Source organism: Canis lupus, chromosome 36, assembly GCF_011100685.1.
Source record: "Canis lupus familiaris isolate Mischka breed German Shepherd chromosome 36, alternate assembly UU_Cfam_GSD_1.0, whole genome shotgun sequence".
Taxonomy (NCBI): Eukaryota; Metazoa; Chordata; class Mammalia; order Carnivora; family Canidae; genus Canis; species Canis lupus.
In genome coordinates this window covers 23,054,633-23,073,312 of record NC_049257.1, presented here as the reverse complement: position 1 = coordinate 23,073,312, position 18,680 = coordinate 23,054,633, and the positions used below count along the sequence as shown (strand labels likewise).

Sequence of the window (18,680 nt, the reverse complement as noted above, 5' to 3'; positions counted from 1 at the left end):
TTTCTAGGAGCTGATCTGTTTCATCTAGGTTGTTTAATTTGTTGGCATATAATTTTTTTATAGCATCATCATAATTCTTCATATTTCTGTAGTGTCAGTTGTCCTCTTCTGTCCTTTCTGATTTTATTTATTTGAGTTCTTTTTTTTTTTTATTAGTCTGGCTAAAGGTTTATCAGTTTTGTATATCTTTTTAAAGAATCAGCTCTTGGTTTCTTTGACCTTTTCTAATTTTTTTTTTTGGCTCATTTTATTCCCATCCTTATCTTTATCATTTCCTTTCTTCCAACATTGGATTTTGTTTGTTATTCTTTTTCTAGTTCCTTTAGGGTAAGTCTAGATTGTTTCTTTGAGATTTTTATGTTTATTTGAGGTAGGTTTGTATCATTAAAAACTTCCCATTTAGAACTGCTTTTGTTGCATCCCAGAGATTTTGTAGTGTTGTGTTTTTGTTTTTATTTGTATTCATGTATTTTTTAATTTCCTCCAATTTCTTTGACGCATTGGTTGTTTAGTAGCATATTTGGGTTCTTTATGTTTGTATTTTTTCTAGTTGTTTTCTTATAGTTGATTTTGAGTTTCATACTGTTGTGATAGGAAAAGATGCTTTATGTGTTAGTCTTCTTAAATTTATTGAGACTTGTTTTGTGACCTAATGTGATCCATCCTGGAGAATGTTCCATGTGCATTTGAAAAGAATGTGTATTCTGCTGTTTTTGAATGGATTGTTCTCTATATATTTTTATGTTTTTTAGGTCCATCTAGCCTAATGAGTCATTCAGAGCCATTGTTTCCTTATTGCTATTCTGTTCAGATAACCTGTCCACTGATGTAAGTGAGGTGTTAAAGTCCCTTACTGTTATTCTATAGCTGTCACTTTCTCCCTTTATGTCTGTTAAAATTTGTTATATGTATTTAGGTGCTCTTATGTTGGGTGCCTGGATATTAACAATTGTTATGTTCTCTTGTTGGATGGATCCTTTTATCATTATGTAATGCCCAGTGTTTGTCTCTTGCTACAGTTGTTCTTTTAAAGTCTATTTGTCTGATATAAGTATTGCTGCTCAGCTTTTGTTTTTCTTTTTTGCTTCCTTCTGTGTGGAATATCTTTTTCTGTCCCTTCACTTTCAGTCTGTGTCTAGGTCGGAAGTGAATCTTTTGTAGGCAGGCTTTTTTTTGTTTGTTTTTTGTTTTTAAATCCATTCAGTCACCTACTGTCTTTTGATTGGAGCATTTAATCAATTCATATTTAGAGTAATTATTGATAGGTGTGTACTTACTGCCATTTTGTTGTTTTCTGATTGTTTATGTAGTCCTTCTCTGTTCCTTTCTTCACTTGCTCTTTAGTGATTTGATGGCTTTCTTTAGTGTTTTGTTTGGAATCCTTTCTCTTTATTTTTTTGAGCTGAAATGAAGAGTTGGACACTTAACTGACTGAGCCACCCTGGCACCCTTGAACATGTTTTATGTTCTTGATGAGTATTTTTTTTAATAATCATCTCAGTCATATAACATATTGAAAATTTATAATGTGCTGTTTTAAAAAATGACTGCTAAGCCAGTATTTGTTTTCTTTGCCATGTAGTTTTTATTTTTCTGTCCTTGCTCTTTCCTTTTCACCTGCTTAAGTACACATCAGTGGATGCCTGCTGGACTAGTACAGTAGCCAAGCTAACTTCTCTGTCCCCTTCCCTCCACTTTCCACACCAAAACAAGATTAATTTCATTGAAACAACAGTTTTATCTTTCCCAGTTTTCTATGACCTCCTCTTTCTTACTGCACAGTGAGTTCAATTCAGTAGCCATTTATTTTGCTGATACCACTGCAGACATTGTATATCATGTATTGCGAAGGCAGGAAAGACTAAGTCTTTGCTCTCAAGGGCAGTCTTTCAGCCTTCTTAACTGCTATGCCAAGACCTTGTATGGTTTGACCTACCTTCTTAGTTAATATTTCTTTGACAGTTATTGTGCAAGGCACTTAGTTTTAAGTACTTGTATTAACTCAGTTTTCAGAATAATGGTAAGATAGTATTATTATTTCTATTTCATAGATGAAAAAGGGCAGAGAAATTAAGAAACTTCCTCAAATTAATATGTGGTGCCTTTGCTCATATTCATTATGCTCTGTATCTGACCTTTTACATTAAGTTTTATTAGCTCCTTTATGAAGATCCTTCCCAGATTCTCCTGTTATCCAGATTTACAGCCCTTGCTGTTTCTGACACTTCAGGAGTTTAATCATGATATGTTTAAAGATGGTTATTTATTTATTTATTTATTTATTTATTTATTTATTTATAAAGATTTTATTTATGTGAGATGGAGAGTGAGCAAGAGAGCATTAGCAGAAGGCAGAGAGAGAGGGAGAAGTAGGCTCCATGCTGAGCAGGAACCCAGAATGGGGTTTAATTCCAGGACTCTGGGATTATGACCTGAGCCCTGAGCTGAAGGCACATGCTTAACCAACACAGCCACCCAGGTGCCTGAATTTTTATTTATTTATTTATTTGTTTATTTTGAAAATTTTATTTAAGTTCAGTTAATTAACATATAATGTATTACTGGTTCCACAGGTAGAAGTCAGTGCTCATTACATCGTGTGCCCTCCTTAATGTCCTTCACCCAAGTACACCATCTCCCCACCCCTTCCCCTCCAGCGACCCTCAGTTTGTTTCCTGTGATTAAGAGTCTTACAGTTTGTCAAGGCCATCTGTATTTAAAGCACTGTGCTAAAAGCTGCCAGAATATCAGTAAGATAATATCGTTACTTTCTGGAAGCATGTTATCTAAAGATGATAAATTGTAGACAAGTAATTACAATGAAAGCATAAGTGAGATTAGTTGCCATAATGTAAGTGTAAGCAGAGCTCTGTGAGTAGAAGAGAAGGAATCCTTAGTTGTAATCAAAGAAATTATTGAAGAGCTATCGTGTACTGAACCCAAGAAATACATTGACAGTCTGTTTCTAATCAAAGTGAGTGGGTTTGTTAAGGAGCCTCTCCTCTTAACTCAAGCCACCTCACCCCTGAAAGGCTCTAATGGAGGTGAACAAGGATATTGAATCTAATAGATTTTTGTATTGTTTTTTGATGTAATTATAAATATTAAAAGCAATATAGGAGTTTATTAATATTAGTACTGCAACTCCTCTAACATACCCTTTTATAAAGGACAGAGCATGCTTCTAAATTAAGTATGTTAAAAAATACTTGAAACTATCACTCCACTTGTAGGAATGAAGTGAAAAAAGACCAGTGGGCACATAGATGGCTCAGTGGTTGAGCGTCTACCTTGGGCTCAGGTCATGATCCTGGGGTCCTGGGGTCGATTTCTACATCCAGTTCCCTGCGGGGAGCCTGCTTCTCCCTCCGCCTATCACTCTGCCTTGCCTCTCTCTGTCTCTGATGAATAAATAAATAAAATATTTTTTTTTTTAAAAAAAGAACAATCCTTTCATGTAGTTGAAAGATCACTTGGTTTTGCAGTTTTCAAATAGTATCTTTCAGTTGTGTATTTTCATTACTTGAGTAAAATGTGAGAAAATTATGATTAAGGGTGTTTTTAAGTACCCTAAAAGATAAATTTAGAATACATTATGCCACTAACATTACTGCAGATGGTATTTGTAAGCTTCATTAACTTTTTTGTTTTAATATACAGATTAATTTAGAGTGTGCTTTGAACCAAAAATATGTTATTAGTGTAAAACTTCTTTAACAAAATGGTTGTGTAACCGGTGTTCTCTTGACTATAGTACCAATGAGGGAAGACCTTCTACTGGACAACTCTGGGTGCCTCATTTCCACCTCCTGCAAATTGCCGTAAGGCATTGGTAGAGACCCTGAGTGGAATAGTCAGCTACCTTACATAGGTTGCTCTCTTTTGGTCTTGTATCCTACCTGAGTTATAGTGGTCTTCCTTAGAAATCTTGTTGGCAGGGAACTCCAGAAGTTCCTCATTACCTGATCCTACAACTAGCAATTTGGTGTCAGATTTGCTTCTCCAAGCAAGACTTTGTATTCTCTTGCTCATCTACAGTGATCATTGTATTGCCTCAAATCCCCCTGACAAAGATTACTTAATGAATCCTTTATTTTAAAATGCAAAATCCCCAAATGGAGTATTTCAGCATTTTTTTTTATTGAGTTATAATTCACATACCTTAAACATCAACCTTTTAAAGTGTACAATTTAGTGGTTTTCAGTATATTCATAAGGCCGTGTGACCATTACACAGTTTCATCCATTGGCCCAAAAGGAGATGCTGTACCCATTAGTAGTCACTCCCCATTCTCTTGTCCTCCTAGCTCTTAGCAGCTACTAATCTGCTTTCTGTCTTTGTGTATTTGTTGATTCTGGATATTTCATATAAATGTAATCATACAAAATGTATACTTTTTTGTCTGGCTTCTTTCACTGAGCATAATGTTTTCAAGGTTTATCCATGTTGTAGCATGTTATCAGTACTTCATTCCTAATTTTTTTTTTAAGATTTTATTTATTTGAGAGAGAGAGAGAGCACATGAGCATGGAGGAGGGGCAGAGGGAAAGGGAGAAGCAGGCTCCCCACTGAGCAAGGAGCCCTTCCAGCTGTTCGATCCCAGGACCCTGAGATCATGACCTGAGCCGAAGGCAGACGCCTAGCTGACTGAGCCACTCAGATGCCCCAGTACTTGATTCATTTTTACAGTGAATAATATTCCATTACATAGATTACCATATTTTGTTTTTCTCTTTGTCAGTGATGGAAATTTCAGTTGTTTCTACTTTTGGCTATTAGGAATTATGCTGCTGTGAACAGTTGTGTGCAAGTTTTTTGTATGGACATATCTTTCAGTTTGCTTCATCTTTTGAACAGTTCCCTGTTTCTTTGGAAGCTCAGCTTCTGTCCCTGCCTACTGAGGCCCCTGTTCTTATAAATCTTTAGCAGTACCATCCTCAAACTTGGAACCTCATTGTTGCTTGATAGAATTCGACATCACTTCTCCAAGAACCCTCTTGAGGCTAATGTGAATATTTGGAGGAAGTAAGGCAAGATTAGTTGGATTTAAATCTTAGGAAAGGATTTGCTGATTACCTTTCCTATAATGTATACAATTGATAGAACTTTGAGTGTGGAGAGGTTTCACTACCAAATCCTTGCTCTGCTAAGTGAAACTGCAGTTTCTTCTGCTGTATTGGAGAGAGAGCAGTTGAGATCCTTGCATTGAATTCACTGTATGGGATTTCTGAGTGGTTTAGCAGTCGAGCACCTGACTTTGGCCCACGGTGTGACCCTAGAGTCCCGGGATCAGGACTCCAGGGTCCCACATTGACATATAGGTCAACGTGGGACCTGGTCTATGCCTCTCTCTCTGTCTCTCATGAATAAATAAATAAATAAATAAAATCTTTAAAAAAATCCATTTCATAAATAAATAAAGCAGCTATGTAGTTTGGTCTTTTGCATGGAGGTTTTTTTTGTTTTGTTTTGTTTGTTTTTGCATAGTTGAATATTACTAGAGTAGGCTTCTAGGAAGTGTTTAGTTAATACTTGAATAACTGAATGTGATATGTAGCAGTAACCCACTCCAACACTCAGGATGATATTCTGCTGGTCAGGTATCTGAGAGGGCAAAGGAGAAGGAGGAGGGGTGCATTCAGACATTCAGACATGGTGTATTCAAATTTTGAATTACTGTTAGACCAAATACTACTTCATCTCATTAAATTTGCTCAAAAGAATGGCAAGAAATCCATTTCCAATGGTTTGCTAATAACTTACTCTATTTTCTACCTGTTTGAAATGATCACTTCACAAACCTACTTCTGGCAGGAAGGAGAGGCCAGAAGTTTGTATGCACTTGGCAGTCATTAGTTACCTTCTTCCCTGGGGACTCATTTTACAAATGAAGAAATTGAAAGGCACTTGAGAATGTTGTTTTGATTTCTTCTCTTTTTAAGACATTGACTTTCTGTACTTTTAGAATAATTTTCTTGCCAAATGAGTTTGTAAATTGTCAGTATTTCCTAAAATGAGAAAAATCAAATTGCTTGTAAAAAACAAAGGATACCCTGAAGAATTTTATTAATGACAGTGTAAACAAAACCAAATGAAATTAATGCTGCTCCATATATGATTAAACTATAGGCTTTATTTAGGATTATAAAGAATAAAATATGAAGCCTGTTTTAATACTTTGTAATTTTTCGTTTGTTTGTTTCAGTGAAAAGTGTAAGGCTAGAGGATTTACCGTGATTGTGGATGGCAGAAAATCACAGTGGAATGTGGTGAAAACAGTAGTCTTAATGCTACAGGTAATTTTATTTTTGACTCTTAGGAAATGGTTTTATTTTATAGCAACAGATAAAGTGATAATCGCAAATGCATTTCATTTATTTCACTGTGCCCAAACTTCTCAGCAGTGACGGAGTTCTGAAATGCACACTACTGGAATTTTAAAATTCAATTCTTAGAGGTTTTACTTTGAATAGTAAAATAAATTTCAGACTTATTTTAAAGATTTGTAAATGAATAAAGATAGTATGTCATGTTTAAATAATTTAGTAAATAGGCCATTGAATCTAAAAGTGTGAGATGTTGTTGGACTTACCTGGGAGCTTTTGCGTGCTGTGGTGTCTGCATCATCCCCTGTCTACTCCATTCTGATATCTTAGGAAGGGAGCAGGACTGGTCAAATCCTGTCTGGAAAAGCTTCATGTGGTCTGAGCAGTCTTTTCCTTACGTTCCCTTCTTTTCTCCAGAAAGCACCAGGATTTATGGTACCCTTATTACTTATTTCTAATTTAGAAGTGTACTTGACAGCTGTGTCCTTGGGAACTTCAGCGGCCCACAAACCAGCACTTGATAAACAGCTGCAGTTACAAAGTCTTTGGTCTAATACTAGTCTTTGTGTTTCCTTGTATTCCTCACAGAAAGATCTTGCTATCCTTTGCTTGTATTAGGTACCTAGTAAACATTTGTTGTTTTATTTTAAGGATATTGAGGATGTTTTGACTTGAAATGGAAAAATAAAACATTCAAATAATTTAGAGGCAGCAGATTGCTCTAATGTATCTGGGTTTCCTTAAAAGGGCTTCAAGAGAATGTGGAAGTTAAATAAGTTTAAATAAAAGATTGTCTGATTTATTTATTATTTAAGAAATTTTAAAAGAGATTTTATGTACTTATTCATGCGAGATACAGAAAGAGAGAGGCAGAGACATAGGCAGAGGGAGAAGCAGGCTCCATGCAGAGAACCCGATGTTGGACTCGATCCAGGTCTCCAGGATCACGCCCTGAGCTGAAGGCAGATGCACTCAGCTGCTGAGCCACCCAGGGGTCCCCAAATTGTCTAATTTAGATGAAAGAAAGTGAAAAAGGCATTTCTATCAGGAATACTGAGTTCAAGCTCAGAAATGAACCAAATATAATGAAGAGAGTTGATGGTAGGTCAGTTTGGGGAAAATAGAAATTGACAGTTCTATGGGATAGTGAATATTCAGTTAGGCAAATATCAGTGATATAGAAAGAAAGATCAAGAATTTTAAATGAATTGAGAAATAATTAGTAGCTGCTTTTGGGTTCTGTGGAAAGAAGTATAATTTAGAATTTTATTTTATTTTTTTAAAGATTTTATTTATTTATTTATTTATTTATTAGAGCTTGAGAGAGCACAAGTGGGGTAGTGGCAGAGGGAGAGGGAGAAGCAGCCTCCCTTACTGAGCAGAGAGCCTGATGCAGGACTCAATCCCAGGACCCTGGGATCATGATCTTAGCTGAAGGCAGCCTTTCAAAAACCAACTGAGCCACCTGGGTACCTTATAATTTAGGATTTTAAATGATAACTAAGGAGAATGATTTGTAATGTTTTTTTTTTCCCCCCTTGGGATTATTAGGAAAAAAGGACTGAAGGGATGGGGGACTAGTAATTTTAGTGCCTAAAATGTTGGGTACTATACTAAACTTCCTGTAAATTAATCTCATTTAATTTTATCCTTACAACTTTGGGAAGCAGATTCTCTTCTCCCAGAAGGTCAGCTGAGGCTCAAAGATTTTAAATAACTTCGCCAGGTTCTTGTATTGAACATGGGAAGGAGCCTCAGTTGGAACTTAACGTGGCCTAACCCCCAAGTCTCGGTTTTATTCTTTACAAAGGGTATATTTACCAGTGGGGGATATTGGAGGTGGTTCCCAAATTATCTACCCATTACCTCCTTAAATGTGTGGCCTAAACCTTTATCATTAGAATAAATCCTTTGGGTTGGAAAGGATGTAACCTCCAGAGGATCAGGTTTTTAAGGGAGCACAGATTGGTGTCCCATTGCATTTTCTGTCAGATATATCCTGCCAGCAGTGTTATACCCAGCCTTGAGGATTAACTCTTCTCAGTAAAAGTTGTTAAAATAACTATTAGATGAGAAATCCATTAATTATGATCTTGTGTTCTTCCTTTCATTCTGTCATTCAACTGTGTCACAGATGACCTGTTTGGGACTTGCTGTATGAACTGGACTTTGATCAGTGGGAGTTTTGAAGAACAATCAATGGATGATTTAATCCCCTCTTGCGATTTCTTTTCTGATAGGTATTTTAACAACTTTTGGATTTATTAATAGTTAACATTTTCAGAAGTTGCAGTGGCCTTTTGTTTACTCCTAGTCCAACAGTTTTTACATGCAAAATCACTCATTGCTTATATTTCAGAAGGTACTAGTACCAGTTATTTGGGATCCCAGAGCTTAGTGTTGGCTTTGTTTGTAACTAATATTCTCTAAAATGAGTGGTTTGATTTTTTTCTTGTTTCGCAAAACCTTAAGATTCACTGATTTTTAAAGTAATAATCTTTCACAAGTCTGTATAATTAAATAAACATCAATCTATTTCCTAGCCTCCCTGATAACTTTTGGTACCATTGAGTTTACTTACCTTATTCATATTCATAGCCAAGTCATTGCAGCGGGCACCAGATTTGTTACATGCCCAATAGTGTGTTTAAATTGAAAGATTGCTGTTTTCTCCTACTGCATAATAATAATTACAGCCATAATTTATTATTAATATTCGGTTGTGCCTTGAATGGTATTTGACCCCTAGAATTTGTAAATAAAGTTTTATTGGAACTTAACTGTCCCCATTCATTTATATTTTTTATAGTTGCTTTCATACTACCATGACAGAATTGCAGTAGTTGCAGTAGAGACTACATAGCCTGGAAAGCCTAAAGTTACACTGGACAGGTTACTTTAGTTCTTTGAAACTCAGTTTACTCTCCTGGAAAATTGGGAGGATGAGATCTACTTATTAACGTGAATTCATTTATTCAACAGATATTCATGGAGTGTTTTGTATATGCCAGGTACTACCATAGGCTAGAGAAACAGGAGTGACATGATAGATAAGGTAATTGCCATTGTGAAACTAATATTATACTTAAGGAGTCAGACTGTAAGTAATTAGGCAGATTACTAAATAATATACCAGCAGATAATGGTAGATGCTATGAAGAAAAATACAGTAATAAAAGGAAACTGAGTCAAATGGTGCTACTTTAGATAGGGTGGTCAGGGAAAAAGGGGATGTTTGAGTAGAACTTAAATAAATGGAGGGAGCTTATGTGAATAGGGCAAAAAACATTTAGGGCATTAGCCTCAGCTGGAGTCAGACTTGTTACATTCCAGGAACTGCAGGAAGCTTAGTATGGCTGTGGTAGGCGAGTGAGCTGGAGGGGAGGGGCGTGAGGTGAGGTCTGAGGGTCCATGGGGCTTGAGCTCCGAGGGCTTTCTAGGCCCTGGTGGGGAATTTGAATTTTACTCTTAGCATAAGAAAATGTGAAGAAAGGAGGCCTGTTAAGGGGATATTTAAAAAGGCTGACTAATTTAGAGATGTTAGCAATGCGGGGGATAGAAATGGATAGGTTTAAGATGTATGTTAAAGATAGACTGTATTGGGGCACCTGGGTGGCTCAGTTGGTTAAGCGTCTGCCTTTGGTTCAGGTCACTATCCTAGAGTCCTGGGATGGAGCCCTGTGTGGAGCCCTTTAAGGGGCTTTCTGCTTAGTGGGGAGCCTGCTTCTCCTTCTCCCTCTGCCACCCCTGCCTGTGCTCTCTTTCTCTCTCTCTCTCTCTCTCTCTCTCTGTCAAATAAATAAACAAAAGCTTTAAAAAAATATATGTAGATTGTATGGGGCTTGCTGATAAAATATACATGGAATATTTATTAACTCAGTGAATGTTAACTTCCATTCTTTCTTTAGATAATGTGAATAACCTATCTAGTAAGTGAAATTTGTGTTTGTCAGAGATTAGCTTGTCCTTCTTGATGTTAATAAACAGAATCTGGGCTTCTTTGTGTAAACAGCCAGTAAGAAATTTATTTTGTGAGAAAATTGATTTTACATTATTTGAAGAAATTCTCCAAGATGATTGTGTTAGAAAAAGATTTTTTCATGTAGTAGAAAACGCAATTGTAATAGTTGGTCAATTAAAAATTGTCTTGTAGTTTGGTCTAAATATATCCCTGTTAGAGAGATTCAGTAAAACACAAAAAATAATTTACATGTACTGTGAATATTACATTGTTTATTTGAAATCTTTTCTAAATCAACTTGTCTTTCTAAGTATTTCTTTATTACCATGTATATTTTGAAGTTTGGAGTATTCTGAAGGTCTCTTACTTACTCAATCCAACCATGAAAACCTAGTAATTTATAACTTTAATAAATTATGCATCTTACATGTATAGTTTATAATTACTTTTTTTTTTTTTGTATTTTACAGAATGTTGTTCCAGCTGAGGTGTCCCTTGTCTGTGTAGTGAAGCCTGATGAATTCTGGGATAAGAAAGTAACACATTTTTGTTTTTGGAAAGAAAAGGATAGACTTGGCTTTGAGGTAAATATACTCTATAAAAAAGCAGAAGTGTGTTGTATCTTTAAAAATGGCATTTTCCTGGTATTTTGTTTGTTCATCATCGGATAGTAAGCTGTGCTGGTGCAGTGATGGGTCAGTGCCTAAGCAACGATGAGCATATAATTGACATTCACATACTTGTTGAATATATTATTATTTTTTGTCAAAGACCACAAATTCTTTCTTGTTTTCATTTATACCACTCTTTGTAAACTTCGAGTAAGTAGAACTTTCTATTTAAAAAAAAAAAAATTGCATTACCAAGAGGACATTTAGCTAATACTAGGAAATCCTGGACACTTTGAAATTGAAGTTAGTGTCTGTTTTGTGTGATATGTCATAATTATTTTCAGTATCTGGTTTGGTTTTGATCCATGAAAAAAGTTATCTGTCCTTTTCTATTGACATTATTCTCTCCCTTTCATTTGCTTGTGTAAAACTACATCATCTTACTGTAGATTAGAAAGAAGTCCAGATGGAATACAAATCTAAACAATTCTGTCATATTTTTTTCTGCCACAAACTGTTAAAAGCTTTTTTCATCCTTGATACTATATCTGGTTCGGAGCTGTACCTGGTTTGACATTAGTCTAGCTGCTTCAGCTTTCTTTTGACTAGTGTTTGCATGTGTATCTTTTTCCATATTTGCCTATTTCTTTATATTTAAAGTGGATTTCTTAGTATCCTTGGGTCTTGCTTTCATATCCATTCTGATGATCTGTCCTTTCAGTGTTTAAGACCATTTATATATAATGTAATTATTGATATAGGTGGATTAAAATCTACCATCTTGCTAGATTTTATGTATTTTTTTAGTTTTTCTTCTTGCCTTCTTTTGGATTATTTTTTATGATTACATTTTATCTCCATTGTAGTTTAATATCTTATGAAAAATTTTGTGAGTGTGTGCAAACCCTAAGTTTACAATATACATCTTTAATTAGTGGACTATTACTTTCAAATAATATATCACTTAATATGTAGTAGAAATTACTTAAAACAGTATATATCCAGTACTTCCCACTGTTGTCATACATTTTACTTTTACTATTCTGTAAACACACAATAGATGGCTACTATTTTTGCCATCAGTAGTTTATTTAGAACAATTAAAATAATAGAAGGATTAATTTCATCTTTCTTTATATCACCTCTGGTCTTCATTTTTTTCTTGTAGATTCATCTTTTTGTCTGATATATTCCTTGTATCTAAAGGACTTCCTTTAACAAAATATCCTACCATGCAGGTCTATTGGCATTGAATTTTTTCAGCTTTTGTATTCCTGGAAAAAACCTATTGTATTGTTTCTATTATGGTTTTCAAAGATATTTTCAGTAGGTTTAGACTTTTGTTTCATTGTTTATTTCTTTTAGCACAATAAGTATATCACATCTTTGATTTTTCATTTCCATAGCTTTTGAGGAGAGTTCTCTTATTTGTATCCTTGGTCCCCTTTTTTCTCTGTTGGCCACCTTTAAGATTTTCACTTTATTTTTGGATTTTCATCATTTTTATTATGTCTAGATGTATTTTATTGGTATTTCTTCTCTTTGGTGTTCACTGCATTTGTTGGCTCTCTGATTTGATGTCTGCCATCAATTTTGGAAAATCCGTAGATATTTTCTTTGCCCCATTTTTTTTTCTTACTTCTAGAATTCTAGTTGTATGTGTGTTAGACCACTTGAAACTTTCTCACCATTCTGGTTGTTTGTTTTATTTATTTTTCTCATGTGTTTTATCTCTTTGTGTTTTAGTTTGGGTATTTTCTGTTGATACATTTTCAAGTTTACTGTGTTTCTTTGTTGAGTTTGTTGATGACCATTTGTTGTAAACTCACTCTACATTGCCATGTTTTTGGTTTGTAGCATTTCTATTTGATTCTTCCTTGTAGTTTCTATCTTTTGGCTGAAATTCCCTCTTTTCTTTCATGTTGTCTTGCATTTTTCTGTAAGAACCTTTAGCATGTGTTACCGTTATCTTAAATTCCCTACCTGATAGTTCCACTCTCTGGGTCTTATTCTAGTTAATGTCATTTGCCTTGTTTAATGATAGTGGGTTGTTTTCTTTCTTGCTTTTTGTATGCCATATTATTTTTTGTTCCATGTTGGATATCTTGTTTAGGATAGCAAAAACTGAGGTAAATAGTATTGTGCCTACAACATGGGCCCATCTTGGTTTTTGCTGGTGGGGCAGGAGAATTAGCCTAGCCAGGAGTTGAATTACTTTGCATTTGTTGTTATTATTTTCCTCAGTGCACCACAGGTTTCACATTCCTCTAGAACTGTTCTTCTGTTTGTTGTTGATGGTGCCAGCTTGCCAGAGACTTTTTTTCTTAGTGTTTATCCCACTATCAGTTTAGGTCTTTCTTTTCTACCTTGCCTCAGAAAAAGCCTGTCTTTGCAATATTGATGCTCCATTAGTGAAAGACTACTGTTCGTTATTACTCAGTGTTTGCCAGAGGCGTTTTTCTGTTCTGGTTTGGCCTCAGTCTGAGCCAGGCTTTGTGACTCTGGGTCTAGGGAATAGGGCCCATTCCCCAGGTTAAGGAGGCCTGTGATAGCTTGGGCTCATCAGATATTCCTCTTTCCACTAGGATACAGGGTGTTTCTTGTCCTTCCCTCCAGCTGCAGTGGGGCTGTGTTTGTGCTCCAAGGTCATCTGGGTTTGCTGCTTTTCCCTCAGCCTGTGAAGGTTTTTGTTCCCTAGAGGAGATAGAGTGAAGAATCTGGGCCATTCTTCAGCTTCATGTCTTTACAGTGGAGGCTGCTGTTTACTTCCCCCAGGCCTGTACTCTGAGAGAGGCTGTTTTTAAGTTTCTTACCTTTACTGTCCCACTCTTTGTCATGATTCCCAGGAGGTCTGTGGAGAAGAGCCCACTGGTGACTTCGAATTCTTCTTGTGTCTGTGCTTCCCAGGAGTTCTGTACTTTCGCGTTAGTTCACATTTGGCCTTTAGCAATTTATTAGGAATGTTAGCTGAATTTTACCTGGCTTGTATCCTGTCTGGCATTTTCCCCAGATAAGCAAGTGCTCCAGCCCCATCTTTTCTTTGCAAGTGTATCCTTAGATTTCAGTTTAGTTGGTTTTCCTGTTAACTTAACTCTCATGGGGTCGAGAAAAGTTATCATTTTTCAGGTTGACTTGCATCATTTTGGTGTGGTAGTGGTGTTGTAGGAATTGGAGCAGTGTTCTTTCCAGCTTTCTACATACTAAGCAACAGCTAGTTGCATTTTTCCCCCTGCTTTTATCTTACACACTTTTGTCATTGGTTAACTTGACTGTGATGTAGGTGTAGTGGAAAGGTGTGTCAGCATTGTGGGGAAGGCAGCCGGGGTTGCTGGTTTCCATTAGGAAAGATATTACCCCAATAGTTTAATGGGAAACTGGAGGAGGGTAGTGGGAAGTTTAATGGGAAACTCCTCTCAGGGAGGAGAAACAGAAGTATAGTGAGGGTAGAGTGTGAAGTTTGCAAGCTGGAGGCCTGAATGTTGCCATGGTGAGTGAGTACTTCAGACCAGTAGGGAGGTCTGCTGTTCATGCCAGGGGCACACAGGAAATGTTGCTCTGAGACAATGCAAAGTGAGCAGAGGCCAGTGGTGTAGAAATTAAATCTGCGAACACTCAGTAGGAGAAAATATTCCTTTTATGAAGAGCCTGTCACATCCTGCTTAAGCATAGGCCTCTGCTCAGAAATGCTGTACTTTGTTGGGTCTCATGCTGTGTGAATTCATAGTGACCAAACACCTTGCATCTTAGAGGATAAAATAGAAGGTAGGATTTCTGTCTGCTTAGTCTGATGTCATAGATTGATGTTTAAAACTCAACTTTGAAAGTTTATTATATCACTGTATTGTTTTCTTTTAGACATGGAAGAGATTCAGCTAGAATATTTTCCCAATTTAAGTAAACACTAGGCACGTATGATAAAGCTTAAAACGCTGATGAGATGAGAGTAATTTCAGATGCTGGCTAATGTACTGCCAAACATTCAGCTATGAGGTGCAGTTCAACATAGTAGTTATTAGGCTACCTAGAGCTGTGTATAATTAAATTCAACATAGATGTTTAATTAAAAATGATTTTCCGTGGTATTAATTTGGATCATTTGGGGTGTTGTAATTAAGCTTGTGTTTTTGTATATATTCTAAATATGTATATATATTTTTTATAAACTTCTATTTATTTATGATAGGCACACAGTGAGAGAGAGAGAGGCAGAGACACAGGCAGAGGGAGAAGCAGGCTCCATGCACCGGGAGCCTGACGTGGGATTCGATCCCGGATATCCAGGACCGCGCCCTGGGCCAAAGGCAGGCGCCAAACCGCTGCGCCACCCAGGGATCCCTATTCTAAATATTTTTTTTTTAAAGATTTTATTTGACAGAGAGGTGAGAGAGAGCTCATGAGCTGGGGGGGAGCGGCGGGGGGAGACAGAGGGAGTAGTAGACTCTGCTGAGCAGGAAGCCTGATGCAGGGCTCCATCCCAGGACCCCGGGATCGTGACCTGAGCCGAAGGCAGCCAGCCGCTTAACCCAGGCAACTCTATGTTCTAAATATTTTTAAAGTATGACTTTGTTATAAGTACTGGTGTTCCTATAAGCAAGAGTATGTTTTACTTCATAGACTTATCCAGAAGAAAGATTTATTACCAGCTGTTGACAGTATTCATCAAGTAAATAGTATTGTTTTAATGACACCTAGTTCTTCCCACATGACTTCACATTTCCTTGCTCATCATCTTTCCTAATTTTTTTTTCTAGATGACTTGATTCCTGTTCACGCCTCTGATGTTTTTCATTAGCTTTTGAATACTCTTCTCTCATTGCTCACCTAAATATTTCCTTATGTATTGTCTTATCTCTGAAATAGGTATCTACTTGACCAGTTTCCCTTTTAGCAATGCAGAGATTTATGTACTTTTGTCCTTCAGCAGCCTTTACCTGGTAGCTTTGAAAGCTTTTGTTGGTTAATGATAGTATCTATAGTCTATCAAATGACAAGATAAAATTGAAGTAGTACTGGTATTAATCTTATCCTTAAATTGGGAGACTAATAATCAAAAGGATCTCTATCTTATTCTTTATTGTTATTGATGAGGATAAAAGTGTTATTTACTGGCCTAAATTGTTTTCTTCTCTTATCTCTTCTTAATACTGCATTTGATTCTGGGTTTTTGCTTTGTTTTGTTTTTGAGGCCATACTAATGTTAAGATCCCAAGACCAAAGACATCCTTCGTGTTCCTCTGTCAGGAGCACCTCTGGTTCCATCTATTATGACTTCTTTCCAGTTTTTGCAGAAAGCAGTCTTCCCTTAGTGAAAAAAAATATTCCCCAGCTGGAAGATACAAACAGACATAAACATTGAAATAATATGTATATAAACACATATACACACATGAATCTGTACTAAGCATGCAAAGACATACAAAGATACTTTTTTTTTTTTAAAGATTTATTTATTTATTAGAGTCACAGAGAGAGAGAGAGAGAGAGAGAGAGGCAGAGACACAGGCAGAGGGAGAAGCAGGCTCCATGCAGGGAGCCTGATGTGGGAGTCGATCCTGGGTCTCCAGGATCAAGCCCTGGGCCGAAGGCAGCTCTAAACCACCAAGCCACCGGGGCTGCCCCAAAGATACTTTTTTAATTCACATCTTGCACACACATTCTTACCATTAAGTAAAATAAAAAATAAACATCTGAGTGCCTACAGAGTGAGAGGTTCAGTGTTAGATTCTTTGGGAATGTTTTATTAGGAAAAGATAAGTATTCTAGTCACAGATGGAATAGTGACAATAAAGGAGAAACAAATTTTGAATCTTTTTTTTTTTATGATTTTATTTATTCATAAGAGAAACAGAGAGAGGAGGAGACATAGCCAGAGGGAGAAGCAGGCTCCCTGCAGGGAGCCCAGTGTGGGACTTGATCCCAGGACCCCGGGATCGTGACCTGAGCCAAAGGCAGATGCTCAACCACTGAGTCACCAAGGTGCTCCTGAATCTTTCTGTAAGTTAGATTTTAGACTAAAGAAAATCTTCACAAATGTTTGATTAAAGACTGTATGGTCGGGCTCTTGGGTTGCTCATTTAGTTAAGTGTCTGCTTTCAGCCTAGGTCCTGATCCCAGGGTCCTGGGATTTAGTAGCCCCATGTTGGGCTCCCTGCTCAGTGGGGAGTCTGCTTCTCCCTCTCTCTCTGCCTCTCCTGCCCGGCTTATGCGCTCGCTCTCTCAAATAAATAATATCTTTAAAAAAAAAAGATTATATGGCCACTATCTTTCTCTTCAAACTTGCTGAGCAAAGATATGTGCTACTTAATAAAATACTGTGTTTTAGTCATTTAATTTCTTATCTTAACCTCTTTAACATATACAAAATAAAGGAAAAAGTATTTACTATTAAAAAGTTTTTATGGTTTTTATTTCCTTTGAAAGGACTTGGCAAAAGTTTGAAAACTTTTGTAGATAGTGATCTTTTTCATCTAACTTTTTATAGTTCCACTGTCATATTCTGGCTCCCTTTGTGCTTGTTTTCTGTTTCAGATTTCTTTGCAGATAGATCTAAAGTTTAGATTCCTGCTTAAAATGATAGCTACTTTGATTGTAACTGATTAATCTTTTCTTCAGGAATTTAATGGTTTTTATACATATTAGAATATTCATGGAAATGGGTAGTTGAAAATAATACAAAATTATTTAGAAATTAAATTAGTTAAAAATCAATAGGACCTCTCACAATCTTGAATAAATAAAGCATATATTAAAGTATGATTTTCATAGGGGTAAAAACATGACTCTTCTGCAGATATACAATAAACATAAACATATGTAGTCCATTATCTAATGGGGTTATTAGTAATTTGTGAGGTGTTCTTCAAAGAGCTTTTGAGGAGTTTAAGATTTTTATAGAAGATTGCCAAGTTGATACAGAATTGGTTAATGTCCTTCAAATTTATCTCTTATTTCAGTAGACATTTCAGAAATTGATCAGTTTCACAGATCATAAATTATTTGCATTTTTTTCTGAATAAAATCTGTAAGTTGACCCCTGTCCCTGGTTAGTCTCTGGGAAGTCAGTCAAAGGTACAGGCCCAGCATTGCAGGAAAGAATAATATCTTCTGCTCATTCCTAAGATTGAGATAGATTTTCTGATACATGAATCTCATTTCATTAAAATTATTATTTAGCATATGATGATATCTTTAGTACTTTAAAAATTACAGTGAAAAAGGTAGTATATAGTGGGATTAAATGAAATTTGAACTTTCATTTATGAACAGTAAAACACGGTCTATACTTACAAAGTGTCAACCAGGCCAGACTTTTACAGGCCTTTTCTCATTTATTGTTGCTTAAAAAGAAATGTAAAATAAATAAAATGTAAAAATAATAAAATAAACTGGTTGTTTTTTGTTTTTTTTTTAAAGAGGGATGGGGAGGGGCAAAGGGAGAGGAAGAATCTTAAGCAAGTTCGACACCCAGTGTGGAGCCCCGTGTGGGGCTCAGGCTCATAACCCTGAAATCATGACCCGCGTTGGATGCTTAACCTATTGAGCCACACAGGTGCCCCAAACCAGCTGATTTTTTTAAAGTATAAAAGTTGAAATTGTAAAGATTAGGTTATGAAAATAATTACCTTCTCTGTTTCTGAAGATATAATACCATTTGCATCATAACTTATAGGTCTTAACATTGAATATGAAAGTAGATAATTTTAGTGCTCGCTTCGGCAGCACATATACGAAAGTAGATAATTTTATAAGTGATATATGATAACTCTGTATCCTACATAACT

The 18,680-nt window shown here is 36.1% G+C and overlaps 1 protein-coding gene across 2 annotated transcripts in view; it reads left to right on the top strand.

Moving 5' to 3' along the window:
- Window positions 1-18,680, top strand: part of SESTD1 (SEC14 and spectrin domain containing 1) — a 142,384-nt gene that overhangs the window by 58,964 nt on the left and 64,740 nt on the right. For both annotated transcript variants that reach the window (XM_038584986.1, XM_038584987.1), the window contains exons 4-5: window positions 6,207-6,297; window positions 10,759-10,872. In XM_038584986.1, the coding sequence (XP_038440914.1) occupies window positions 6,207-6,297; window positions 10,759-10,872 (205 nt within the window). The remainder of the gene's footprint in view (window positions 1-6,206; window positions 6,298-10,758; window positions 10,873-18,680) is intronic.